This window comes from Microcebus murinus, chromosome 12 (assembly GCF_040939455.1).
Source record: "Microcebus murinus isolate Inina chromosome 12, M.murinus_Inina_mat1.0, whole genome shotgun sequence".
In the NCBI taxonomy this organism is placed as follows: Eukaryota; Metazoa; Chordata; class Mammalia; order Primates; family Cheirogaleidae; genus Microcebus; species Microcebus murinus.
Genome location: NC_134115.1, coordinates 72,649,207 through 72,676,964, shown reverse-complemented (window position 1 = coordinate 72,676,964; position 27,758 = coordinate 72,649,207). Strand labels below are relative to the sequence as shown.

Below are 27,758 nucleotides of genomic sequence, written 5' to 3'. Positions count from 1 at the left end.
AAGCCTTCATTCACAGATTAAATAACTAGCTTCAAGTCTTTGGCTATATTAGCAAAGCCAGAATTCTGCCCTCCTGCCTCCTGGCATACGTCTCATATTTGGGCTGAGCTCTTAAAAGGACTAGCTTATTTTAGCTAGAAACAGATTCTGCATATCTACTACGATATACTAATCTTTGGAAAGTATATGATACAAAAGCAGTGTGTTAATTTTTAACATGTCATACCAACAAACTTATGATATATTGCAACCACTTTATTAATATCAAACAATGGGATAAATCCTTTAACAGGAGTATTGATTCACTACTATGAATGTGTACTGATACTCTGGTGTAGTATCATGCTTGATTCAGCCAAATTATGTGTCATTTACTTTCACTTCCACACATATAAAAACATTTATATTTCATTAGTTGATAGAACAGCACATAGCCATGTACCTCTTCTTTCTGGTTTAAGTGCATGTAAATACTCTCAGGTACAATGGATTTTTCACCAGTCAAAGACTTCATAATATATGAACAGCTTTTCAGTACACTATCTATGCCCTGTCACTTTTTTTTTTAAACTGAAGAGGAAAAGAAAAAGAGCAATCCTGTGGTACAAAAGACCTTTTCACAGGGTCCTTCCTGGAGAAACGTTTGTCTGAGAATATAGTCCTACAATGAGACTGTAAGCAAGATCATCCTACAAGGACGTGGGGGTAGACTCACTCTCCTGGAGAGTTTCTGATCTTATCAAGAAAATTATGACAGGGTAAAGGGTATATAATAAAGACAGTTTAGGAGAAGCCTCTCCTAGAGAGGTTATTTTGAACATATTTCAATCCTATAATGATTGTAATGAAGACAATGTGATAGCTGAATCAGTCTGCTGAAGAAGTTTGCATCTAGAAAGACACTCATGATAATGTCATTAAATGCTACTAAATTTTTTTAAATTTTGTGAAAATATAGAGGCCGGGAAAGCAGAAAAATGTAGCACTAGAACAAAGAATAAGGAAACACTCTTAAAGAATAAACACTGAACACACAAAAATTTTAAATGGTATCTAATAAATTTTCATGTCAAATCTTTTAACTAAACATATAAAATTTTTAAATGGCAACTAATAAATCTCCACATGAAATTTTTTAACAAAATCCACAGATTATAAAAATTGAATAATCATAAATGTCTTATGTATAAAGTTTTAAGGGAAAAATTTAAATTTCTACATTATTCTCTTCAATCAAACACTTGAGGAATTTTAGTTACTGCTGAGGAGCAGTCACTTGATACATTTCTAAAATAATTCAGTTATGAAAATAAAATCATGATTCAGGTTTGGCATATTAGCACTCCACCAATCTTTAGTCATCCACAAATGTTAACCGTCCAGGCCCTTCATTCTTCATCCATCTCCTATACCTCTTCCATCTAGGGTCATTTGCCAATTTCTTCTTTAATTCTTCCTCTTGCTCTTGTTTGTAGACCTAAAAGTATAAATAACACTAAATGACTTTACAATCCAAAGAGAAACATTTGCCATAAGCTTTATGGCATATTTACATTTTTCAAATATAACTGAGGTAAAAGTTTCCAGTGAATGTACTGGTTTGTCTTCTGAAAACCATTCATCTAAAAATACTAATAAGCAATTAATCATTTTAACATTCAGTGTTAAAAAAGAACAACCTTTACAACAAGAACTAGTAATTTTTTGTCACTGATTTCTGGAACCTAGGAATACATTCTTCTCCTCATTGAAATCAAATATAAGCTGAGTTTAATGGTCTTAAGATTTCCTTTCTACAATTTATGTCCAATATTAAAGAATCAATACTGTATTTGTAAAATTTAACTGATGACTTTCAGATTTGTTGATCTTAACCAAGGAACAAAATGACCTTACATATATGTTTGTCTCCAAACTAAACTGATATCTATTTTTATCTTCAAAGATAATTATTGGTTTTTCAAAATATTTTTTATTAAAGTTTCCAAAGAAGTCTAAATACACCATAGAGTTAAAACCTATGAAAACACAGAGAACAAAAAATATCTGCATTTCTGGAACTTTTAGTGGATGTCAACTGAAACAAAATGGACAAGTTGTCATAGCCAGTTTCATAGCCACATTAAGTTGTAGAAAGAAATGATTTTACTTCTAAATATCAGGAAGTAATGACTAAGATAACATACTATAATTCACCCCAGAATAGCACTTTAAGAAAGACACAGATTTCTGATTGGGCTGCTTAACCTACTTAAAAGAGAAAACTTTTCAAATAATTTATAGGAGCTAACTAGTCTGTTGCCTTCCATTTTTATTTTCTTTATAAACAGGATGAATACACAGGTAACTACTTGGCAAAACATCTGGCAATTTGGAAGTTAAATTACTTAAATATTAATATAATTCAGACCAAAACTTTACTTTCAGTAAAATCTATTTAGGACATTACCTATAAAATGAATGACTATGAAACTAAAAAAACTAATGTATTTCAGATGTCTTAAGAGTTTCACTGTGCTCAATTCTTATAGTTACTATATTAACTAATCAATTTTACCCAGAATGCAAAACAATATCATTATGATGAGACTGCTAGTCCCTTTAGCACTGTGGCTAGGTAGCTGATCATCTCAAAGTAATTTTTGTAGCTGACGATTACAGAATAAAGCATTTATTACAATGCCCAAAAGTTTAGAGGCATTATAGTAAGTCAATTTAATTTAAAAGTAACTTTCCATATATGTATTATTATGTAGAAGATTCTGTGCTCAATTATTTTGAAATGAAGTTATTTCAACAAAATTTCCATTTCTTGTTCTCTGTTTTGGGGTTTTTTTTAAATCTCTGTAGTTAGGTTTACAAGACTGGAAGAAAACTTGGGGAAGACCACATTTTACTTAGAGCAATTAACAGAAAGCTGTTGTAACATCCTTGCAAACATACATATCATTCCATTACAGTTTAACACAACAAATTAGACCACTCTTAAAGCTTTTTCAGAATTAGTCAAAAAAGTATTTGAAGTTCATCTTTTAAAAAGAGAAATTACAGGTTAAAAACCTACTGTCCCGCTCTCAAATACAGTCATAATCTCAATAAAAGATCTTTATTCATTATTTAACTCTTAGATTTCAGAAATTTGAATATAATCCTGGGATCTCTTATCATATACTTAATTTTAACTTGGTCAGGAGAATGACATTAAAATCACAGCAGAGTGACTACTCACCTCGTAATTCTCCTTTATCCAGAGTTCCCGTTTAAGAAAAGTTTCTTTCTGATGATCTTCTAGACTATCAAATTGAGACTTTGACATCTTCATAGATTTACGTATGATATATAGTCTCTCTTCTTCTCCATATTCTTTGCCTTTGATGTTAAAATTATAGATCCATCGGCAATACCAGACTATATAAGAGCACAGGTGGAAAGGAGCTAAGATAATTTGAAACAGAAGAAGATCACATATTTGGGGTTTTTGATAGCCTCCCTTTATATCTATTTTACTTTTTATAATGTTCTTTATGATGTTCTCTTCCTCGTCACGAATTTCCTCTTTGGATTTTTTGTTTCTGCCTTTTTCTTTGGCTTTTTTGAGCAGCCCCTGCTGCCTGGCGATTTCTGTAGCTTGAATCCGGTACTTGGGTACTGTGGCTAGGTAGCTGATTGCCTTATTGTAGCTATTCCACCAACTGAAAAACTAGAATATTTGACAAAGAAAAATGAGTCATTTTTTTACCAAAATTAATAGATGATAGTGTCTTGGTAAATACCACGACCCAAGAAACCCATTATGATTAAAAATAGGGGTCTCAAAGATCTTATTTTGTAGCTAAAAGATGCAACTGAACAATGCCCACATGTACACAGGATTTCAAGGCTGGATAAATAAGGTAAACTCTGAGCTAAGCCAAAAAGCTATTTATCCACACAGGAGATAACCAAGATTAAAGGACTGACTGATGGGATCACAACACACCTGCGGTTTCCTATCTTTACCATTTAACTCTTCCCTAGATTATAGATCACTATGAAGAAACATTTTTTTTCTGTTTTTTTTTTTGTTGTTGTTGTTATTGTCGTTGTTGTTCTTAAACTGAAACCTGCTTACTAGAGGAAGAGCTAAATGGCAAAAACTAGCTGGTAAGGAATTTGTTTAAAAGAATTCACAGGGTATTATCAAGCAATTACATTCATTCATATTTTCCTAAACCATCCACATGTATCATAATAGCACTCCTCCTATTCTGATGAAAGATTCAAATATGTTTGAACTCTACCTGTTTAAACAGGAAAACATTAACATACTTCATAAATGTATTCAACCACAAAAGCTTTTATTGTCAGAAAAAGCCCTGCTCTTTACATGTATATACCTCCATACATTTCAGTTTCTGTTTTACTGAATGAATATAGCAGTTATACCAATAACATCCTGAAATATGATAATGGAATCTATTAAAAATAGCCAAAAAATAAGGTTACTATGGTATTAACATTATTTAAATTAAAAAAGTGAAATTATCCCTGTTCTCCCCTTTGAAAGAGTAATAATTCTACAAAACTTGACACATTAAAATACACCACTTCAGTTTTCAACAGGAATTCTTTTACCAATTAAACCAAAGAAGTAATTTTCAAACTAACAAATTGCTTCATTCTAGTCATTTGACTTGTTCTTTTCCACTAAAAGAACACATGATAGGCATGGTTATTTTAATAAGAGGGAAAAAAATTTCAGGCTGACGTTAAATTTTTGTGATATTGTAAACCATAAAATGTTACTGCACCTCTTTTTTTTTTTTTTGAGACAGAGTCTCACTTCATTGCCCAGGCTAGAGTGAGTGCTGTGGCATCAGCCTAGCTCACAGAAACCTCAAACTCCTGGGCTCAAGTGATCCTCCTGCCTCAGCCTCCCGAGTAGCTGGGACTACAGGCATGCGCCACCATGCCCAGCCAAATTCTTCTATATATTTTTAGTTGTCCGGCTAATTTCTTTCTATTTTTTTAGTGGAGACGGGGTCTCACCCTTGCTCAAGCTGGTCTCAATCTCCTGAGCTCAAATGACCCGCCTGCCTTGGCCTCCCAGAGTGCTAGGTTTACAGGCATGACCCACCACGCCTGGCCTACTGTACCTCTTTTAATCTATTTCAGCGTTTTCTTTTCTTTTCTTTTTTTTTTTTATTGTTTTAAAGGCAGGAGCTTGCGCTGTTGTCCAGGCTAAAGTGCTGTAGCATGATCATTGCTCACTACAACTCTGACTCCTGGGTTCAAAAGATTCTCTCATCTCTGCCTTCCAAGCAGCTAGGACTACAAGTATAAGCCACCACACCTGAGTAATTAAAAAAAATTTTTGTAGGGGTGGGGTCTCACTATGTTGCCCAAGCTGGTCTTAAACTCCCGACCTCAGGTGATCCTTCCACCTCAGCCTCCCAAAGTGTTGAGATTGATTATAGGCATAGCCACTGTGCCCAGCCTATTTCAGTGGTTTTCAACCTAAGCAAAAAGGCCCTTGGAGGTTACATAGGAATATGCGGGACATTTTTGGTTGTTACTGTGATGGCAAACACTACTGACATTTGGTGATGGAAGCCAGGACCTGTTAGGTCAAATTAAGGAGTTCAGATTTTCCCAAGTTTAATAAGAAATCAGTGAAAAGTTCTACAAAGGTAAATGATACGATCTACTTGACATTTACTCTGGCTATTACATGGAAAATACTCCAAAGGGAGCAAAGAGAAAATATCTGGATTTTTTAAGGGTTGAAGTACTTTCCTTTTTTTTGAGACAGGGCCTCTGATCCCTGGGCTAGAGTGCAGTGGCATCATCATAGCTTACTGCAACCTCAAACTCCTGGGCTCAAGTGATACCCCTAACTTCAGTCTCCCAAGTAGGTGGAACTATAAGCATACACCACCACAGCTGGCTAATTTTTTCTATTTTTAGTGGAGACAGGGTCTTGCTCTTGTTCAGGCTGGTCTCAAACTCCTGATCTCAAGCAATTCTCCCAGCTTGGCCTCCCAGAGTGCTGGGATTACAGGCGTGAGCCACCATGCCCAGCCTCTTTTGTATTCTGTAACAACATTCATCATCAATTTCTTAGATTTCCCACTGACAAAGATTCCAACTGGTTGAATAAATGAATAGTTTTCTAATGTAAAAAATTAATCTCAAACAGAAGTAAAATTTTACAAAAAGATACTAGCAGTTCAATTTAATGACTAGCACTAGGCAATGTGCACTCGTGCACGTACACACAGATACACATATCCATCAATACACACCTGAAACACCGAAATAGCACACACGCTGACCAAAATCACTACTCTAACATCTACTTTAGGGGCTAGGCGCCTGCTATAGTAGTGGTAGTAATGGCTGTAGTACTCTTCTGGATGATCCAGCATGTAGTCATAATCTTTTCGTGTTTCTTCATCCTGTAAAATGACAAGATACCCAATTTCATAGGATATTTCGTTAAATGGCCTTAGTTTATAATCTATTAAGTCAAAATCTAGAATTTTATAATTATGTAAGATTAATGTGAGCAAAAGAATTGAAACTGTTAAAATCAAAAATTGCCTATAACTCTTTAAAGACATATAAATTTGTTTCCAGAGCTTTAATACTAGGTATAAAAGCATAATAAAAGTATTTCTTAAAACTCTTGAATATCATTAGCCTTCTAGGAAAAATAAAAACACTTTAATAATAATTAAGCATTTAGGTTTTTTTGCTTTTTAGCTCATGCTGTGGTGCTAATAAGGATGGCACCATGTTCCTATAACTTAAGAGCATGTTGACAATTATTCTCAGCTGTTAATTTAAAAAAATGTTTATCTCTTGTATATATTCAAAATCATGTTCCAGCCTTGTATAGAAAGTCTTCTGCTGAAAGCAATGATTAAGACAGCAGAAAGTAGGTGGAGCCAGTCTGTGCCTACAAAACTGAACTATGCTCACCTCAGAAACTTTGAGACATCAATGCAGTACAATGGTCACAGTCTAGCTTTGTGACATTGGGCAAATTTTAATTTGTTAAATTAAATTTAACAGCAAAATTTTAGCCTGAGTCTGACTATTCCTCATCTACAAAAAGAGATAACAATACCTTCCCTACTATTTTCACATAGTTGTTTTGAATATCAAATGGCAAATATTATATAAAAACATGCTACAAATATATAGTGCTTTACTATCGTAACACATTGTCACAGCCTAGTACATAAACGAGGTAACATATAGATCTTTCTTACTCATACAAACTCACTGAAAGAATTATAGCATTCTGAAATACTGCTCTGAATGTTCACATATAAAACATTTTTTTAAAAAAATCTTCTCTAATTCTAATCAATTTCTAACAGGAATAAATGTCAGTGTTTTATTGAGCTACATAAGTTGAGAGTTATTAAACTAAGTTATGATTTGCTCTTTATGCCACACACAAAAATATTTATTTTTCAACTTGTCCCATTTCTAAAAAAAAAAAAAAAACGAATGCTAAAGATAAAAAGTAAGACCAAAACAAATTCTTTACTCTCTAGATGTGAGTGCAAGAAAAACCATTACAAAAATAAAAATCTTTTTTAACTCAGAGGGTTTCCTTCTAGGATGAATTATTCAACATTCATAAAGTTGCAGATTCTTAGCTAAAGGCATTTCAAAATCTAAAATTAGTTCCTCGCGACTGCAGACAGATACTCTAAGGTCTGTTTAGGGCATCTTTCTGAGTTCCCCAACATGTAGTTTCTTAGATTTAAAACAAGTTGTTGGCTAGCTGGGCACGTTGACTCACGCCTGTAATCCTAGCACTCTGGGAGGCCAAGGCAGGAGGACTGCTCAAGGTCAGGAGTTGGAGACCAGCCTGAGCAAGAGCAAGACCCCGTCTCTACTAAAAAATAGGAAGAAACTAGCTGGATAACTAAAAATATATAGAAAAAATTAGCCAGGCATGGTGGTGCATGCCTGTAGTCCCAGCTACTCAGGAGGCTGAGGTAGAAGGATTGCTTAAGCCCAGGAGTTTGAGGTTGCCGTGAGCTAGGCTGATGCCACGGCACTTTAACCCAGGCAACAGAGCAAGACTCTGTCTCCAAAAAAAAAAAAACAAGTTGTTTGCTAATGACAAAATCTTCCTTGTATCTAATAAAATCATTATGTATTTTCTATTAAGAATTTTGAATCGTCTGGGTGAGGAGGCTCACGCCTGTAATCCCAGCAGCACTTGGGACGCCGAAGTGGGAGAAGGCTCTCATGAAGCCAGGAGTTCAAGACCAGCCTGGGCAATATAGTGAGACCTCATCTCTACTGAAAAATTCTTTTTTAAATTAGCCAGGCCTGGTGGCATGTGCCTGTAGTCCTAGCTAATTAGGACACTGAGGCAGGAGGATCACTTAAGCCCAGGAGTTTAAGGTTACAGTGAGCTATGATTGTGCCACTGTACTCCATCATGGGCAACAATGCAAGACCCTATCTCAAAAAAAAAAAAAAAAAGGTTTTGAAACTGAGCGAGACCATTCTCAGTAACAGTTCTTCTCCTACATTCATTATACTCAAAATGTTTTACTTCTTACTGATATATGAAACTATATAAACTATTAATAGTATCTGGTTTAATTAGATATGAATATATTTAAAGATTATTTCATGGCACTACATGGAGCGTCAATATGAGAAGTGCCAATTATATATGGAGAAGTGAGCACAGGTGATATTATTTTCAAATTCACTCCTAGTATGTTCTCTTCCGTGAGAAAGGATTTTCTTGTGGCAACTGCCATATGTCTCAACTGTCAATCCATTATTCTTTCGTTAGGTCATCATCATATTCCAGAGCTTCTAAACTAGAAAGCCTAAAACTTTGCAGAGATCACACATACAGTCCTGAAGACTACAGCCCATGTCTCTTGAGGTGTCTCAATCTGACTGCTTCCAGATAGCCGTTTGAGAACTTTTCCCATTCTCCCTCCACTTTTTGCCTTTGGGCTAATTTTATAGAAATGCCCTGTTTTGAGCCTGAAATTCCTGACTTTTAACTCAGCCTCCCTATCTCAACAGATGCCTTCTTCTGAAGTGTATTTCTTCCAATACGATTGTTCTTGCTCTAACCAGATTACACATATTAAATAGCTTGGAAACTAAACAGCACACTGACAGCAGATTCCTGCAATCCTCCGGCATCTCTGTCTACGCTCAGCCCTTTGCCCTGGCAGTCTGTGTTCCCTCTAGTTGACATACACAGCAAGGTCTCTGAGTGTCATGGAAATCTTGTGTCCAATGGCTACCTTCTCTTTTTTGTTCTCTTAGTGAAGGTCACATTCCACAGAATACAGATATCATCCCTCCTCAAAGCATTTCACCCAGATCTTCCACCAGGGTCACTATCTTCTCACTGGTTTCTAGATTTGTGACTTCACCAAGTCCTGAACTCTTTTAACAGGATGGTCAATTAATGTTCCAACACAAGCAACTCCAAAATCTATACAGCATGTCCGGCCACTCTACTGCAAGCAGAGCCTGTGGAGTCTATTCAGAGCCATCTAATGAGTCCTCATACCACCTAATTCCTGCAAAAGGTCTCAGAGTCATGTTCGACTTCTCTTTCGATGGTTTTCTCTTCCTCGAGGTCACCATAAGTTTATGACCCTGTTTTGGTCACAACTAGTGACTAGAAACTTGGCCACTTCCTTGCAGCATGTATTCAATTTATCTAATCTTTACTCTAGGGCTTATGGCTTTTTCTCCAGAATGAATAAAATGATCTTTAGGCTGAGGCATGCATACACTTCAGAAAGTATTCAAGGTCAGCACAAATTGGTAAAAGTTAGGAGTTCTCAACAGCTTAAGTCAAAATACTACTCTTTAGTTACCTACAAAGATTAGAATCAACCTAGTAAGAACAAGAGGATACCAGAAATATTAGCAAAGAAAACACAGAATAAGAAGGACCATCTCTCTTTCTGGAACTCAATTAGAGAGTGAAAGTACATTCTTATTTTAAGACAATATATTTATTTTTTTCTCCTACTCATTATGGAACTACAGTAGGCCCACAATTTTTGGTTTTTTATCTCGAATGCTTCCCCACGGCCAAAGTTAAAATGTCCTTTGCACGCAGCCAGGCCTCACAACACACCCAAACTTACCTACCTAGTAACATCTCTTAGCACTCTCCCCTCTTTTACCCATAGCAAACATTCAGATAGCAAGTTCTAGAATTTGGTGTGTTCCTCCAATACAACATGCATTTTCACACCTATACCTTTGAACATATAATTCTAACTTGAAGCCCATTGCTTTCCTCCAAACTCATGAGCTTCTGTTAATCCTTTAGGACATAAATGTTACCACCTCAGAGTTAGACCACTCTTATTACACTTCATATCTATTTTTTATAGCACTTATCACATTGTAATCATCAATTTTTTCTTTTCCTTGAATGAAAATTTCTAGAAGATAGGTAGGGTGACTCATTAATCTCTGTATATCCAAGGCCTAGCACAGTGCCTGGCATTCAGTAACTGTCATTTCTAAAACAAGTAAAATTTTATAAAGGTTTTCCCTCACTATATACATCTCTGCAGCCACACAGGCCTCCATCTCACCAGAAAAGCTAGATGGGTGATTATGTCACTAGAACTTCAGCTTAGCAGAAATGACTGCTTGAACTCATAGCTTATGAAAATATGCTACTTTGGCTAAAATAACTTAAACCTTAAAACAGTTTAATTATCTTACCTTTCAATAAGGTAGTACTTTTTCTTTCAGCAATTTTGTGGATCTTAAGGTCCCAGAGTCTGGAGATTCCAACTTCTTTCCAAAACCAAAACCTTTATACTTGTTTCTTCCTCCTCTCTGTCCTGAGCCTTGACAAGCAGGGCAATAAACTCCTTGTTTCTAATCTCTACAGGAATAAATGGTGCTTCTGCTGGTGTCCACTCCATTCCCAATCCTCTTGGGCTTACGCAGGAGGACTGGAACATAGCCACCAATATCTAGATCAAAAGTGAACAAGAGGAAACCCACAAGCAAAGAAAGCACTGAATCCTTCCTTCTCTTATGAAAATGATCATCCCTCCTCCCCAAAGGTAAAATATATTACGCTCTTGCCTTTGAAGGAAATCATAAATTGCAATAATTTGATATTGCAGCCAGCTTTACATTAAAAATTTCTATTATACAGAGTATAGAAGCCATTTTCAAATGGTAAAGGCCAGGAATCAATAATATCTGAAAATGTAATAATATTGTATTCATTCTTAAAAACATATATTAATCCTATTTTTAAAACACACACACACATACATAAATGATCCTTCAAAATAAAATAAGCCCTGCTTCCCTAAATATTTTTCTGGGCCATTATATCCTACTAAAGAGGAAGAAAATTAACTGCTATCAGTTTCATTTCTTTTCTTGTTCCCTGCCCACCAGTCACTAGTGCAACTATCTTGTCATATGTCTTCTCTTCTCATTCTGCCTGTAGTCTCAACAATTTCCTTGATTGGGAATACTACCCCTGTTTTCCCTGGTTCCTGCTATTTTCAACTATGTCCTCAACATTTTCTAAATGTTAACATAAATATTTCAAATTCAACATGCTCAAAAAACAAATCTGCTCTTCAGTGTTTCAGTTAGTACTATAACCATCTACTTGGTCACCAAGTAAGCTTTTAAAAACCTTAGTCATTTTCGGTCCAGCAAATAATGATACAGAGCATCAAGCCTGTGTTGAACACAAAGGAGGACAAAATGACATATAAGATGAGGTCTTGGCCTCAAGAACCCTCCCATCTAGAAGAAAAGAAAAGCACAATTAAATGTGCTAAGGAACAGGGGACTAACACTGCCTAGGACCTGCCAATGGGATTCACAGAAGAGATGAAATGAGAGCTGGATTTTGAAAAGCAAGTAAGGTATGGTGAGACTTGTTCCAGGCAAAGAAAGCAGGAAGTGTTAAGGTACAGAAGCAGCAAAAAATATGGTGGATTCAGTGAAGTTTAAGCACTGGGGAGACTTGGAAGAAAGGAGTAGTAAATGTAGCTGGGAAGGTAAATCTGGATACGAACTGTAGAGGATCTTGGATGCTATGCCAAAGTTAGGATATCATCACCTGTGCTACTCAAAAACAAAATGTTTTCAAGTATAAGAACAACAGCATTGTGTAGAAGTATATATTTTTGAAAGCAACTCTAGTACTGTTGTAAAAAATGGGATGAGGAAGAAATAGATTTTAGCAGCTAAGAAATCAAATAAATTGAACTTGGTAATTAAAGTGGTACAAAAGAATCTAAGGAGATATTGACCATGATACCAGTTTCTAATTATAGTTACTGTGTGGACCATGTTACTCACCAAGATAAAGAATACAGGAAGGCCCGGCGCCTTGGTTCACGCCTGTAATCCTAGCTCTCTGGGAGGCTGAGGCGGGAGGATTGCTCGAGGTCAGGAGTTCAAAACCAGCCTGAGCAAGAGCGAGACCCCTTCTCTACTATAAAGAGAAAGAAATTAATTGGCCAACTTATATATATATATATATGTATATATATACATATATATATATACATATATATATATACGTATGTATGTATATATAAAAATAAAAAATTAGTCAGGCATGGTGGCGCATGCCTGTAGTCCCAGATACTTGGGAGGCTGAGGCAGGAGGATGGCTTGAGCCCAGGAGTTTGAGGTTGCTGTGAGCTGGGCTGACGCTATGGCACTCACTCTAGTCTGGGCAACAAAGCGAGACTCTGTCTCAAAAAAGAATACAGGAAGAGGACAGCAAGTTTAGAGAAGATGCAGGGAAAAATTGTGGAAGATGTTGAAACAGGAAGAATAAAAATATCCTTTCAATTCCTAGAGTCTCCAAGGATTACCTATTCCTGTAGGAGAGCACCTTTCTCTTTGACTAACCTACATTAACTCTGTAGAGACAGAAATAACATATAGAAAACTGGAAATAGGGCAAATAATTCCTGCTCACAGAAAGACAAACTGTGTTCAGTGGAATGCAACTGATTACTGCAGGGATCCTCAAACTTTTTAAACAGGGGGTTAGTTCACTGTCCCTCAGACCGCTGAAGAGTGCGCACTGTGGGCCCGGACGAGTCGGCTGCTAAGCAGGACACGCAGCGGCGACAAAAACACCCAGAGGGCCGGATAAATGTCCTAGGTGGGCAGCATGTGGCCCGTGGGCTGTAGTTTGAGGACGCCTGGATTATTGTCTTGTGGATACTGGCCAGTTTTACAAGCATATTTCAGAACTCCCGATCTGACTACAAACGTGGCATTTTTTTCTCTTTTGAACTGGTTCCCTCATTAATTAATGAGTTAAATAAAATCTCTGACCCATGTTCACTTAGTATTTGTATGAGAGTCATAATTATATCCTCCTTTAGAGTTTATGTTTTAAGAAAGATAACAAGATTGATTTCAGACATGCTTAATTATGGGTACCTTTGCTACAGAGGAGAGGCAACTGAAAATATGAGCCTGAAGAACATGCAGGTTTTAGAGTTGTCAGCTTAAAAGCAGTGGCTGATGTCAAGGATATATTAATAGTTGAAGTTTGTCAGGAAGAACTTAGAAAATAAAAAAGAAGAGTACAAAATGGACAGAACTCCCCGGAAAAGCAATGTTTAAGGCGTTGGCAGAGGAAAAGAAGACTATAAAGACTGAAAAGGATAAGATAAACAGGAGAGGATTACCATCAGCGAAGTCAGGGAGGAATACCTTAGCAACAGTCCCCAACCATTTTGGCACCAGGGACTGGTTTCATAGAATCATGGAAGACAATTTTTCCATAGACCCGGGAGCTGGGACAGGCGGAGCAGATGAGCATGGCATGTGATGGGGAGCAGCTGTAAATACAGATGAAGCTTTGTTCCTTGCCTGCTGCTCATTTCCTGCTGTGGGGCCCATTCCTAATAAGCCACAGACCAGTATGGTCCATGGCCAGGTGTTGGGGTCTGCATCCTTAAAAATCTAAAGGGTCAACAATATCACGTGCCACAAGAGTTCCCGTAGAAAGCAGAAATGAGGAGCAGCTATCAGATCTGGTGATTGGAGTGTCATTGCTCACCTTAAAGAGAACAGTTCCAGGCTGGGCATTGTGGCTCATGCCTGTAATCCCAGCACTTTGGGAGGCAGAGGCAGGAGGAACACTTGAGGCCAGGATTTCAAGACCAGCCTGAGCAACATAGCGAGACCCTCTCTCTACAAAAGAATTAAACAATTAGCTGAGCATGGTGATGCACACCTTTAGTCCCAGCTGCTTGGGAGGGTGAGGCAGGAGGATTGCTTAAGTCCAGGAGTTTGAGGTTGCTGTGAGCTATGATAATGTCACTGTACTCTAGCCTGGGCAATAGAGTGAGAATCTATCTCAAAAAAAAGAAAAAACAGTTGCAATACATGTGCTGGTACAACAGCATGAATGAAAGGGAGATAAGAAAGTAAAGACAATGAACAGTGAAGAAGAAAAATGTGAGTGTAGCTTTAAAAGAAGCAAAATTAAGTGAAAGGCATGGGAAATGAACAAAGAGATTCTCAAGTTAAAAAAGAGGAATGATGAGATTCCAGAAGATGATGGTGGAAATAAAATGAGTTCAGTCAAGAATATCTTCTTGCCCTCCCCAGCCCTGTCTCAATATTGCTTCCCTCAGAATTTTCTTTCTGAAACAAACATAAGATTATGTCATTTATCCACTTTATACTTCTGAGAACTATTCAAATTCCTAAACACAGCTTAAAGGCTTGTTCATCATCTGATTCCAAATTGTGTTCCAATCTCCTTGGTCTCCCTCCTATGTATTTCACAGGCTTCCAACCTAGAAGAAAATACTCTATAGTCTATAAAAAATGCCGTAAGAGTCTTTGTACTCTTCTGAATATCTTAAAATGTTCCATTTACCCTTGATAAATCTGCACAAGCTAAATTAAAATGTCAAATGTTCAGTCTCTGACTGGAATTATATCAATTTATTAGTTTTTGGGTTGATCAAGAGTTCTGATTTGTTGTTGATGACATTATGTGTCAGGCAGTCATAGCACCAGAATCAAATACATCTGGTACATAATCAACCTCAGCCATAAGTAGGGAATAACAGCTGAAATTAAGGAATCAGTAAAAAGTAAATGAATGGGTTAAACTCATTAATGGTAAAAACCATTTGTACAACCAATGGTAAAAACCCATTAATGGGTTCACCGCAGAAATAGTTAAGTGTGACACATATGCTACCGTATCCTTCTTCTGGACCCACAGGAGAAATCACTATCAAACGGGTCACTCTTTCCTACTAAACTCAGAAAAGGTCACAAAACACAAGGGTTCCAGGTAGTCATGACCAATCAGAGCTGGCATATCAAATGAAAGCTATCTGTCATCCATGGTACATAAATTCACTTAATTTGGTTGTTTATCAGCAACACAACTGTAATAGAAATTTATATAATTTTACAATAGTCTTATGAATACTTAATTATTATGAATTACTAATTAAAATCTGGATGATGTTGAAAAAGAATAGCAATATTAATAAGTGCAGTTAATTTTTTTCCCCAAAACAAGAGTCCCTGGGAGAAATATAACAGTGTGATCATTAGTGGAGAAAATTCTCAGTACTATAATACCTCACCAAACTACATCTCATTCCTGGAACAAGCCTTGCACACTCATGACTCCGTGTTTCTGTTGATCAAGTTTTCCCTCTACCAGAAATGTCCCTTCACTGTCAACCTTGGTGACTTTGCTCTAGATCAGCTCAAAGAGTACATTCTTCTCCAATCCAAGAAGACATAATTGCTTCCTCTCAGTGCTGCAATATAATCTGCATGTACTTTTATTATATAACTTAAATAAATAATAACTGAACAATAAGTATCTGTCTCCCCTGTTATATTAAAAGCTTAAAGTCAGGGAGTTGCTGTCTGGTGAACAGGAAGCCATGGCGCTCCGGGTCACCAGGAACATGAAAACTAATGCTGAAAATAAGGCGAAGATCGGTATGGCAGGCGCAAAGCGTGTGCCTGTGGCCACTGCTGCAGCCTCCAAGCCGGGGCTGAGGCCAAGAACAGCTCTTGGAGACATTGGTAACAAAGTCGGCGACCAGCTGCAGGCCAAAATGCCTCTGAAAAAGGAAGCAAAAATAAAAAGAAAAAAAAAAAAAAAAAAAGAAAAAAAAAAAAAAAAAAAGCTTAAAGTCAGGAACTGTTCCTTTTCCACTGTTATGGTCTCCTCCCAGGACCTATGTCAGTACTGGTTAAAGGAAAGACTGAATAAGAGAATATACTAAAGAATTAACAGAGGCGGGCGGATTGCTCAAGGTCAGGAGTTCGAAACCAGCCTGAGCAAGAGCGAGACCCCGTCTCTACTATAAATAGAAAGAAATTAATTGGCCAACTGATATATATATAAAAAAAAAAAAAATTAGCCGGGCATGGTGGCGCATGCCTGTAGTCCCAGCTACTCGGGAGGCTGAGGCAGGAGGATCGCTTGAGCCCAGGAGTTTGAGGTTGCTGTGAGCTAGGCTGACGCCACGGCACTCACTCTAGCCTGGACAACAAAGTGAGACTCTGTCTCAAAAAAAAAAAAAAAAAAGAATTAACAGTAACATAACAGGACAGGTGGTTCAGAATCGATCCATCCCACCTTTTTTGCCAAAAATCTTCCTAAGTGCTAAAACCCTGCCACATCAATCAGACTGATAAAAAGAAGCTAAAGTGTTCCCTGTAATGCCTCCCTTCCAAGACAAGTCTGGAGTAAAAGGCTCTCTACACGTTCCTTTAACTTATCAGATGACCTTCATGCCAGCAATATTCCTAAGACCTTTTCTATGTTCTTATCTTGTGATCTTGCAAAATCCTATCAAATTCCACACTTTCCCATTTTCTACCAATCATAGTGTTTCTAAGTGCATCCTTTCTAGTTGTTCCCTCATCTGCTTATTTCTATGCCATTTCTCACAATTTCATCAGTTTCATCCAATTTTTATCTACATTCAAAAATTATTGTTCTCACTTAAAAACCCTTAGAAAATTAAAAATAGAAGTGCAATTTTTCTCTCATGTAGGAATTTTTCATTTATAACCATCCAATTTACTTATCTATACCACTCTAAAATTACAATTAATTTGGGTTAAATAGCAAAGTAGGCTGCATATAACAATGTCAAAATGGCAAGATCCATTTTCAATTTCCATTCTATCTGAATCTGTCTGCAGGTATGAGTTTTTATTAACATTAGTTATCTGATGTGCCAGACACTGTGGTAAGTGCTACGGATATACACACAAAATACAAGGAGCCTGATTTAGCAGAGAGGGGAAGACCTACTCAGTTTTTACAGTGCAGTGTGATAAGTGCTATAGCCGCATTAAAAACACATAAACAGGACTAGATTGTTCTACCTCATGAGATCCAATGTTGACACAGAGAGTGAAAGTCCACTTACTTAACTTCCAAAGTCCATGAATTCCCTGAATCCCCAATAGTCAAATACACTAAATACTACTACATTGTCTTAATTTATAAAACAGTGTGTAAAATCTGCACGCCTGCTGAGATCTGAAATCGTACGTTCTTTGATAATGTGAACTAAGCATCTGACCAGTGCCCTTTTCCTTCCATTACCCATCCTTCTTTTTCTGGTTTTCCTCAACCTCTCCATGCACAAGTAGAATCTTGTTGATAAAATAGTAATGTCCAAGTGTCACATCTTCTTGTCTTAGCAACTGTATCTAAATCATGTTAGTGTACTTATTTTTTAACAAACACCTAAAAAAGAAAATCTCTCAAAAGGGCATTCCTTTAACCAAAATAACCTGAGTCATAAATCCACTAATGTTTTATACAAATACAATTTCCATTTTGGTGATACATTTATTATCAACATTCAGAGATAGGCTTCTGCATCCCTTCTTATTTCACAGCCACTGGAACTCAGCTTCTCCCACTCTTTCATCTGATCTGCTCTTAGCAAAAGCCACCTGGACCTCTTACCCTTCACAAGCCCTCCCTACAGTATAAAGATATAATCCAAGCACAACAGTGGTTACATCTCCTTGGCCTCAATGGGATAATTTGGAAGGCTGAGGCCCTCCAAATTGGATGACCCCAGTTCATTGTGCCTTTGCTTCACCCAGAAAAGATAATCTTTGGCAACTTCCTCACAATTCTCCATTACGACAGAAATAAAATCAGACCACCCTGTTGGTTCTCAAAAACTTCTCCCACACACATCAAGTCAAAGCCCTTTTCCTTATCTCAGGAGAGGGTCTCAGCAATGAGGTAAACAGTTTGTGGAGGCCCTCCACTTGCAAGTTAAATCCAGGTCCATCTCTATAAATTTAAAATGGGAGTTTTCATAGAGTCCTGCTAGGTCTTATTTTCAAGGGCCCAAACTATCCCCACACATTCCTTTTCTCTCAGATAATTTCCACAGTAATACAAGGAGGGGGAGGGGGCCTAGGGGTGCTACAGAGCACTCCCTTCACTCCCTCCTCCATCGGTACAACCCCATTTCTAGTTCCCTATTCCAAGGCATTTGCAGCTATCACAAACCTGTCAGAATCAAGAGTACAAGTGTCACTTTCTCCAGACATACTAGTCTCTGACTGCCTAAAAGTTCCTTGTTCTTGAGTGGACAGATTATTTTATCTAGCTTTTTATTAGCTGACAAATCAGGGCTAAACTTTACAGGTAGAAACTTTTAGAGGTAACCATACAGGTCCACCATATCAGTCTTACAAATTTGTCTCTTCAAAAAAATAACGAGAATGTTTAGACACCCGGGATCCCTCTCAGCAAGAATTTCTCTATGGCCCTATTTCTACTCCCTCACTTTGGCACTTGTTTTCAAAGTTCTTACCAACATGATCGCCATTCTCATGCCAAACCAACTCACCCCCCAATCCCACAAAGCAACAACTGGCAATGTCTCTGGAAGCTCTCTGTCTTGGGCCCCCAGTTATGCACCACCAGGGTTGGAAGCACCGCCAGCAGGGCTTCTGGCTGACTGCAAAAAACACAGGTTGGGGCTTCATATGCTGGGGTACCCTGGATGGAGATAGTTATTTCCCACTTTTCTGAAGTCTCTCCTCATTCTTTATCCTGAGTAATGGGCAACAAAGCCCTCTGGACTCAGCACTCACTTTCCCAATTCCCCACCCATACATCAGTCCATAAGAATTATAATCTCGCTAATGCTAGTTAGAATTTAATGAACTAGAGACACTCATTTTGTGATTCCAAATTATCCAAACTGCTCTGGAAAATATAAATGAAGTCATTAACTCCTTGACTCAGTATTTTCAGCTCTGGAAAACTAACGTGGAGAAACAGTCCGTGGTTAAATTATAGTATAACCACTCTAAGTATAGTCATTAAAAGCAGACAAGATAGCAACATGGAGAACTCTGCCTCAAAATCAAAAGACTAGAAAGAAAGACTTTACAACTACAATTGCTGATGCAATAGTATGATGGGGCCTTGAAGCCATCAACTATGATTTAAACTTTGTTATTTCTTACATGGTTTAATCTTTGCAGTAATAGAATAAAAAAGCATCAGCTATATCCCCATATTCATACTCACGGGATGCAATAAACCCTCTGTCAAGTGAGATGTGAAAACATAGTCACAAAATATTTCCTAGTAGAAATTCTGAGAGTCTTGCACTTCAAGTCATTAATCAGCTATTTATGAGTGCTATATAGGGGGGTTCGCACACTTATCACTTAATCCCCATAAATAACCCTGTGAGGGTATCATGGCCTTAATTTTGCATATGAAGAAACAGCTATTCTGGCATATTAAGTCTCTATCCAAGGTCATACAGACCTGTCAGAGCCAAGAGTCAAACATCCGGTCTTCTTACTGGTTTTTCATTGCTCTTCTTAGTAGTTTCCAAGTTCCTTAAACCCAAGCTATTATAAATGTCATCATTAATACTATCCCCAGAAACCAAGTTGCTGTTATATCAAATTGATATGATCACAGTGTCAATCAATATTGGAGACCTTTCCTGTGTCCTACGCCAGCCCCTAGTAATCACCCTGCTTTCCAAATACGAACTGCAAGTTATTAAAATATTTTCCCCAAAGTTTAAGATGCCCAAAGCTTTGCATAACACTGTCTCGAAAAGGGGGAAGGGGCTGGCTGACCCTCCAAGGCCCAGGGCTGTTCCCGTGCGGGTCAGTGGGCTGACTCGGCTCTTTCCCAGGGCCACGTGGCAAACGCGAGCACCCTAAGGGTCGCGGTGGCGACTCGCTCCGCGTTCCGGGGGCCGAGGGCGCGGCGCCGCGCATTTCCCGCGGCCGGTCCCCGAAGCCCATCCGCGCCCACGGGCCTCACCTTCAGAGTCTCGTAGGCGGTCGCCACCAGCAGGAAAGCCTCCTCGGCGCTCTGCGGCGTCCTCCCGGGGCCCTCGTCGCCGGGCTCGGGCCGGTAGCGGTCGGGGTGGTAGCGCCGGGCCAGCTGGCGGTAGGCCCGCGCGATCTCCGCCTTGCCGGCCGAGCGGCTCACGCCCAGCACCTCGTAGCAGTCCCGCGTGCCGCAGTACAGCCCCTCCACCAGGGCCCCCGCGGGCCGCGCCCGCAGCAGCACCAGCAGCAGCAGGGGCGACAGCAGCACCGACCAGCGCCGGCCGGCAGCCCCGGCTCCCCGGCGTGGAGCGAGCGGCGCCGCCATCCCGGCCTCGCAGGCGGCTCGGCCACCCCAGCGGCTCTGCAGCTCCGCCGGGAGCCCGGCTCGGCCGCCAGACCCCGCTCCACCTCAGCAGCGGGCGCCTCCGCGCAGGCGCACAAGGGCGGCTGCAGCAACCACTTCCTTTCCAGCACGTTGCTAGGGGAGAAGGACGCCTCAGCCCGGGGCCGCTTCCGGTCTGTCCCGGAAGGCCTCCCTACCGTAGTCCCAGCAGCCGGAAGAATTGTTCTCCGTCGGATCATCGCTGGAGGATGTCGGTCTGTGGGTCCCAGGCTCACTTAGCCAGTGTGTTCGGACACAATGGCTGTCACACGCAACCTTTTCGACATCATTGCAAAAAACACAGGATGCTCAGTTAAATTTAATTTCAGATAAAAAAACCAAATAATTTTTTCACTTGCTGCAATAGGTATCCAGGCTCTCTTGCATCCCATTATCAGCGTCAAGAAGATATGTGCGTAGGGTTTTAAAGCCAAGTCTCCAGCCCCGGACGCCTTACCAAACGGAAGATGAACTTAGAGATTCTAGACGCTGTCTACTAAGGACCCTAAAAACTCATGGCCATCTGGTTCAGGGTTTCTCAGCCTCCACACTATTGACATTTTGGATCAGATAGCTTGTTGCCTTGGAGGGGCTGACCTATGCATTATAAGATGGTTAGCAGCACCCCTGGCCTCTCCACACTAGATGCTTATAGTACCACCACCCCCATCATAAACTTGTGGTGTAGGGTGGTGCATTTGTTTGAAACGTTGTGTTTAGATGTCACCTGTCCCCACATTGGATCATGTCATTTCCCTATTTGAAACATTTGATAATTTTTATTGACCCTTGCCTCAATACAGGCTACCCAGTTCACTTCCTCCATGCAAGCTCCTCATATACAAGCCTATAGATAACAATATTGCATTGAACACTTGAAAACCTCTTAAGAAGCTGGGCATGGTGGTTCACACCGGTAACACTTGTATATTGGGAGACCAAGGCAGGAGGACCAGTTGAGGCCAGGTGTTCAGGACCAGCCTGGACAACAGAGTGAGACCATGTCTCTACCAAAAAAAAATTTTTTAATTGGCCAGGTGTGGTGGTGCACACCTGTAGTCCCAGCTACTCTGGAGGCTGAGGCAGGAGGATCGCTTGAGCCCAGGAGTTTGAGGTTGCAGTGAACTATGATGACACCACAGCACTCTAGCTTGGCAACAGAGTGAGACTCTGACTCAAAAAAAATCTGTTAAGAGGGTAGAACCTATATTAAATGTTCTTACCACAATGAAAAGATCAAATGAGGCTAGGGAAGGCTCACTTCAAAGCAGACAGAACTTGGGTCCCCAGCTGTGCTAGTTGTCCTCTGAGCTGCCAAAACCCACCATTCCTTACCCTGGGGAATTATATCCTCTGCAGACATTTCCCCATTGCTGTCTGCCTGGGTGTTAAACTCTGCCAGTAGAGGGTGCTTGAGGGGGTATAATAGGCTGGAAAAGGAAAAGGAGACATTTTTTCCTCACAGCAAACAGGGTTCCCAATTCAGCACCAGTTTCTTTGCTGCCACATTGGTGATGGCTCCTGCTATGGGTTGAATTACGTTCCCCCAAAAAAGATATGTTCAAGTCTTAACATGGTGCCTGTGAATGTGACCTTACTTGGAAATAGGGTCTTTTCAGATATAATTACTAGTTAAAATTAGGTTCCTCTGGATTAGGGTGGACCCTAACCCAATGACTGGTTTCTGTATAAGAAAAGAAAACAGAGGCACAAACATGCAGGGAAGGTGATCCTATAAGACAAAGGCAGAGATTGGAGTTAAGTTACCACAAACCAGGGAATGCCAAGGATTGCTGGCTGTCACCAGTAGTTAGGAGAGAGGCAAGGGACAGATTCTCCCTCAAAGGCCCCAAAAGGAACCCACCCTACTGACACCCTGATTTCAGACTTCCAATGTCCAGAATTGTGAAATAATAAATTTCTGCTGTTTTAATTACCGATGTGTGTGGTAATTGTTACAACACTAGGACTCGAACACAGCTGGAGTCAGTGTCTTTGGAACCAGATTGGTAGCAGCTGTTAGCTCTTAGCAGAGGCCGGTTTCTTCCCCACAGAAGCAGGCAGGGAGCTCCTGGAGCAACCACACTCTCTCCTCAGAGCAAAAGATGTAGTACATGCAGGCTCAATGGCTGCAGGGTTTCCTTTCAGGGTGATGAAATTTCTGGAACTAGGTAGGTGGTTGCACAACACTGTGTATGTACTTAATGCCACTAAGTTGTACACCTTTAAGTCGTTAAAATAGTAAGTTTTATGTTATGCGTATTTAGCACAATTAAAAAAATTAATTTCAAGTGGGGCAAGCGCCTCATCTGAGTTTCTAAGTTCCTTATTTTTCCCTCAGTTCTAGGAGTAGCAGCTGCTCTCTACATTATTTCTTTCTGTAAATTTTTTATTGTGCATTACCATAATATAAAATTTACTATTTTAACCATTTTAAAGTGTACGATTCCGTAGCATTACATATATTCACAATGTTGTGCAACCATCACCTCTACCTAGTTCCAGAACTTTTCATCACTACAAAAGGACACCCTATAGCTACAGGGTGTTCCAAAAGTCGCCATACATAGGCAAAACAAGAAATTGTAGCTAAATGTACCTTTATTTACAAAATAGTCATGACAAAATTTTACAAAATTTTTCCTTTATATGGAGAATTTTGGGACACCCTATATTAAGCCTGTACTTACCACTTCTTTTGCCCTAATTCTCATAAAGTTCTCTTTTACCCCTCTTAGTAGCTCACCATGGCCAACAGCATAAAGGAGCATTCCTCACCTGAAGGAAGATAAAGCAAACTACAGGGGAGCCAGGAAGGATCCCAAAAGGTCCAGTCCAGGCCAAGGTCAAATGTTAAGAATAATCATGGGAATACACAACCTGGACAGAGTTACTGTACTCAGAAAGGTGGACAATGTGCTTGGAAAGTGCTGCCTGCACTAGGTTTCACTTTATTTCTCTTACTGTAGGAGACCCTATGAACCAGAATCTGTAATAAAATCTTAGGCAAATCATCATACAAACAGGAAATTGGAAAACTTGGATGAAATGCAAAAGTTCCTAGAAAAATATAAAATATCAAAATTGCTGCTTGTATTAACATTAAGGAAACTTAAAAGTTATCCAAGATTGTTTCTCCTGAAAAAATCAAGTTCCTACAAAAAATAGGAGACTTTTAAAACCTATCCATCAATTTCAAGGAGGTTAGTGTCATATCAATTCCAAAAGCAGATAAGGGCAATATAAGAAAATAATAATAGCTAATTGAGGCCAGGTGTGGTGGCTCACGCCTGTAATCTTAGCACTCTGGGAGGCCAAGGCGGGGAGGATTGCTCAAGGTCAGGAGTTTGAAACCAGCCTGAGCAAGATTGAGACACCGTCTCTACTAAAAATAAAAAGAAATTAATTGGTCAACTAAAAATGTATATAAAAATTAGCTGGGCATAGTGGCACATGCTCGTAGTCCCACTTACTCAGGAGGCTGAGGCAGAAGGATCGCTTGAGCCCAGGAGTTTGAAGTTGCTGTGAGGTAGGCTGATGCCATGGCACTCACTCTAGCCTGGGCAAGAGAGTGAGACTCTGTCTCAAAAATAAAAATAGAGGCCGGGCGCTGTGGCTCACGCCTGTAATCCTAGCTCTTGGGAGGCCGAGGCGGGCGGATTGCTCAAGGTCAGGAGTTCGAAACCAGCCTGAGCAAGAGCGAGACCCTGTCTCTACTATAAATAGAAAGAAATTAATTGGCCAACTGATATATATATAAAAAATTAGCCGGGCATGGTGGCGCATGCCTGTAGTCCCAGCTACCCGGGAGGCTGAGGCAGAAGGATCACTCGAGCCCAGGAGTTTGAGGTTGCTGTGAGCTAGGCTGACGCCACGGCACTCACTCTAGCCTGGGCAACAAAGCGAGACTCTGTCTCAAAAAAAAAAAAACAAAAAAAAAATAGAAACAGCTAATTGAATCCAAAAGAATTTTTAAAAAATCCTACATCTTGATCCAGTAAGAATCTTTTTTTTTTTTTTTTTTTTAAGACAGAGTCTCACTCTGTCACCCTGGCTAGAGTCAGTGACGCAATCATGACTCACTGCAACCTCAAACTTCTGGGCTCAAGCAATCCTCCTACCTCAGCCTCCTGGGTAGCTGTGGCTACAGGCATGACCACCATACTCAGCTAATTTTTGAATTATTTTTAGAGATGGGGTCTTACTGTGTTGCTCAGGCTGGCTTGAACTCCTGGCCTCAGGCAATCCTCCCACCTCAGCCTCCCAGAGTGCTAGGATTACAGGTGTGAGCTACTGCACCTACCAGTAGCCCAGTAAGAATCTTTACAGCAATGTAAAAGTGGTTTGCCATCAGAATATTTATCAATATATTAATAATTAATAGATTTTTTTAAATCATATGATTCTCACAAGTGATACAGAAAAAATTATATAAAGTTTAACACCTCTTTATGATTTTTAAAATTGCAGAATGGAAATACTAAAACATGTTCTTACCTTGGTAAAGTTTCTATATAAAAAAATTTACTGCAAAGTTAGACTTAATAGAGAAACTTCCTTTAAGATCAGGAAAAGACAAAAGAGCCATTGTAATATCCTTGCCATTGCTTAATATGATACCAGAGGTTCTTGTCTGCATTATGAGGAGAAGAACAAAAAGTATAAGCATTGTCAAAGAAGAGATAAAACTTCTCATATTACGAATGATATGAGCATCTAGAAAAACTAACAGAATCAACAATCAAGCTATTAGATTTTATCAAGAGTAACACAATTCAATGCAGAAAATTAATACCATGTATCTCTATTGGCAATAATCAACTATAAAATGCAATCTATTTTTTCTACTACTGTATATACAGTGTCTAGCATATAATAGGTGCTTAATAAATATTTATTGAATGAGCAAATGTGGCTTATGACAGACTTGATGTTTATGGTTTTTTTTTATTTCAGCATATTATGGGGGTACAAATGTTAAGATTACATATATTGCCCATGCCCCCACTACCCCTCAAGTCAGAGCTGATGTTTATGGTTTTCCTGGACTAACTATTCCATGAATCTCCATCTTTCCAGTCCTAAGAAAAACCTGAGGTGTTAGAGTATAGTCTGGATATACTACTACTAACTACAGCGGCAGGGCTGTACCATTTATAAATGTTCTCCCCACAATCTCTGCCCACAAAACAAAACTACCTTCTTTCTGGCTTTCTTTCCCAATGCTGTAGTAGAAGAATCAGGGGGCCTATCATTCAGTGGTTTATTTCCTGCTAGAACCCAGGCAAGGGCTGGGGTATGAGGGTTCTTTACTACCTACTACCTTCAGTTACTACCCAACTGCTTAGGTAGACATGTTCAATAAATCAGAACAATCCTCTGGGTACGTTGTTTTGACCAATATAAATTATTAGAGTAATAACATCTTAAGCCAAAACATCCTCATTACCTGAACTCTAGCCTTCGACTGTATTTCTCTTAGTCCAAAGTTCAAGATTAAATGACCACGGATGGATTTTGAGATATAAATCCAACACTCTATATCTTATCTATCTGTACCTTGAATTTCTTCATAAGCCATATAAAAGGAGAACAAATAAGCAAACAATAATTTCTTCACAGATAATTTTTAGCCAAACGACTTCAATGAACCAGTAAACTTGTAGGCTAACAACAGCTTGTGATAAGCAACTTGATTAGAACTCTATTTAGGATTCCTGTAATTGGGACTTGGTCTGTACAGTATTTCTAAGTTTTGATAAACAGTGTCTGAAACTCATATGGAATACAGTTAACATTCTCTAGTATCAACATAGACTTGAGATCTCCATAAACTTAACATTCATTATTTCATTTGACGTTAACTTGTCTCAGACCAAACACACATACTGATTCCAAAATAGAAGTCTCTGTTTAATAGCCACATTTTCAAATTGCAGGAAAATCTCAAAATTATTAATAAAATCCTTCCCTTCAAAGTGGAGATAGGAATGCTTCAATACACATATATTTTTAAAATAACATTACAGTTCAAAAAGCTAACTCAAACCCAGGACTGCCCTTGAACTTCCTTTTGATCGTATTTACAAATCTATCTCACTGTTAGTTGGGTGGTCTGTAGTGTAAGTCAGGCAGTTCAGGACATTGGAACACCACTAATTTCATTGCCAATCTCATTTTTAATTTTGTCAGGCTTGTATGATTATAATCTCTCTTCTGTCTTCTCAGTATATGCCTACTGTTTTTTTTTTTTCTTTTTTGAGAGTTAATATCTGTTTCTGAAATCCATCCACTTGAAGAATGGCAGAGAAATCAGTGGAGGGGCGGATTCTACCCGTTTTAGCTCCAGTTTTTTCACACTCACTGCCCTTTATTGTTCAGCCCACGAGGTCAGGTCTGTGAAGAAACTCATTTTACAATTCTCCCAACTCCTCTGGCATTTTATCTGGAACATGCAGAAAAATCTCACAGCTCACACAACCCAATCATAATGGGTTTATACCCTGGACCCGCTGGGTCACCGGGGCTACAAAAGCCACTGCTCACTTGTTGACACCAGAGAGCCACAGAATAATATCGCTGAGCAGAGATTTTGGAGAGGACTCTTTCTGGCTCTGTATCTCCCTGTTTGCAACGCACTCGCGGGAGACCGTGCCGGTTCCGAAATTGTCCACCAGAGGGTGCTACCCACTCCTGCACCGTCTATTGTCCATGTCTGATGGCTAAATAACACAATTTATAGCGGTTTCAGTTTTATCTAGCTTGTCTCAGAATTCATGAGCGAAGCACTTTTTAAAACGAAGCACCTAAAAAGAGAAAGTAAACCTATATGATGGGTTGCATAGACATAAGAGGAAAACTATAAACAGCTCCAGTGGCCATTCCCCCTGCCAGGCTTCCTATCAGGAGGGGGGTGAAAGGGATTTTTGAGCTAATCATACTGTTTAAACCGCGGTACTTGGCTCTGTTTGTAAAGGGAGGACAAACATTTGCCAACAAAAGATTTCCAATA

At 39.2% G+C, this 27,758-nt stretch overlaps 2 protein-coding genes across 3 annotated transcripts in view; one reads left to right on the top strand and one right to left on the bottom strand.

Annotated features, from left to right (window-relative positions):
- The window catches only part of PTGR1 (prostaglandin reductase 1), a 99,022-nt gene that overhangs the window by 26,844 nt on the left and 44,420 nt on the right, over positions 1-27,758 (top strand). The gene's annotated exons all lie outside the window — the stretch shown is intronic.
- Positions 241-20,821, bottom strand: DNAJC25 (DnaJ heat shock protein family (Hsp40) member C25). Of its 2 annotated transcripts, XM_012736708.3 has the most exons (4): positions 20,354-20,820; positions 6,285-6,437; positions 3,230-3,700; positions 241-1,477 (listed from the first exon to the last, which is right to left on the bottom strand). In XM_012736708.3, exons 1-4 carry the CDS (start codon positions 20,687-20,689, stop codon positions 1,355-1,357), a joined length of 1,083 nt encoding a protein of 360 aa, XP_012592162.1. In that variant the 5' UTR covers positions 20,690-20,820; the 3' UTR covers positions 241-1,354. The 2 variants fall into 2 exon arrangements, with proteins under 2 accessions (XP_012592162.1, XP_012592163.1); XM_012736709.3 differs by lacking the exon at positions 6,285-6,437 and having other exon boundaries at positions 20,354-20,821.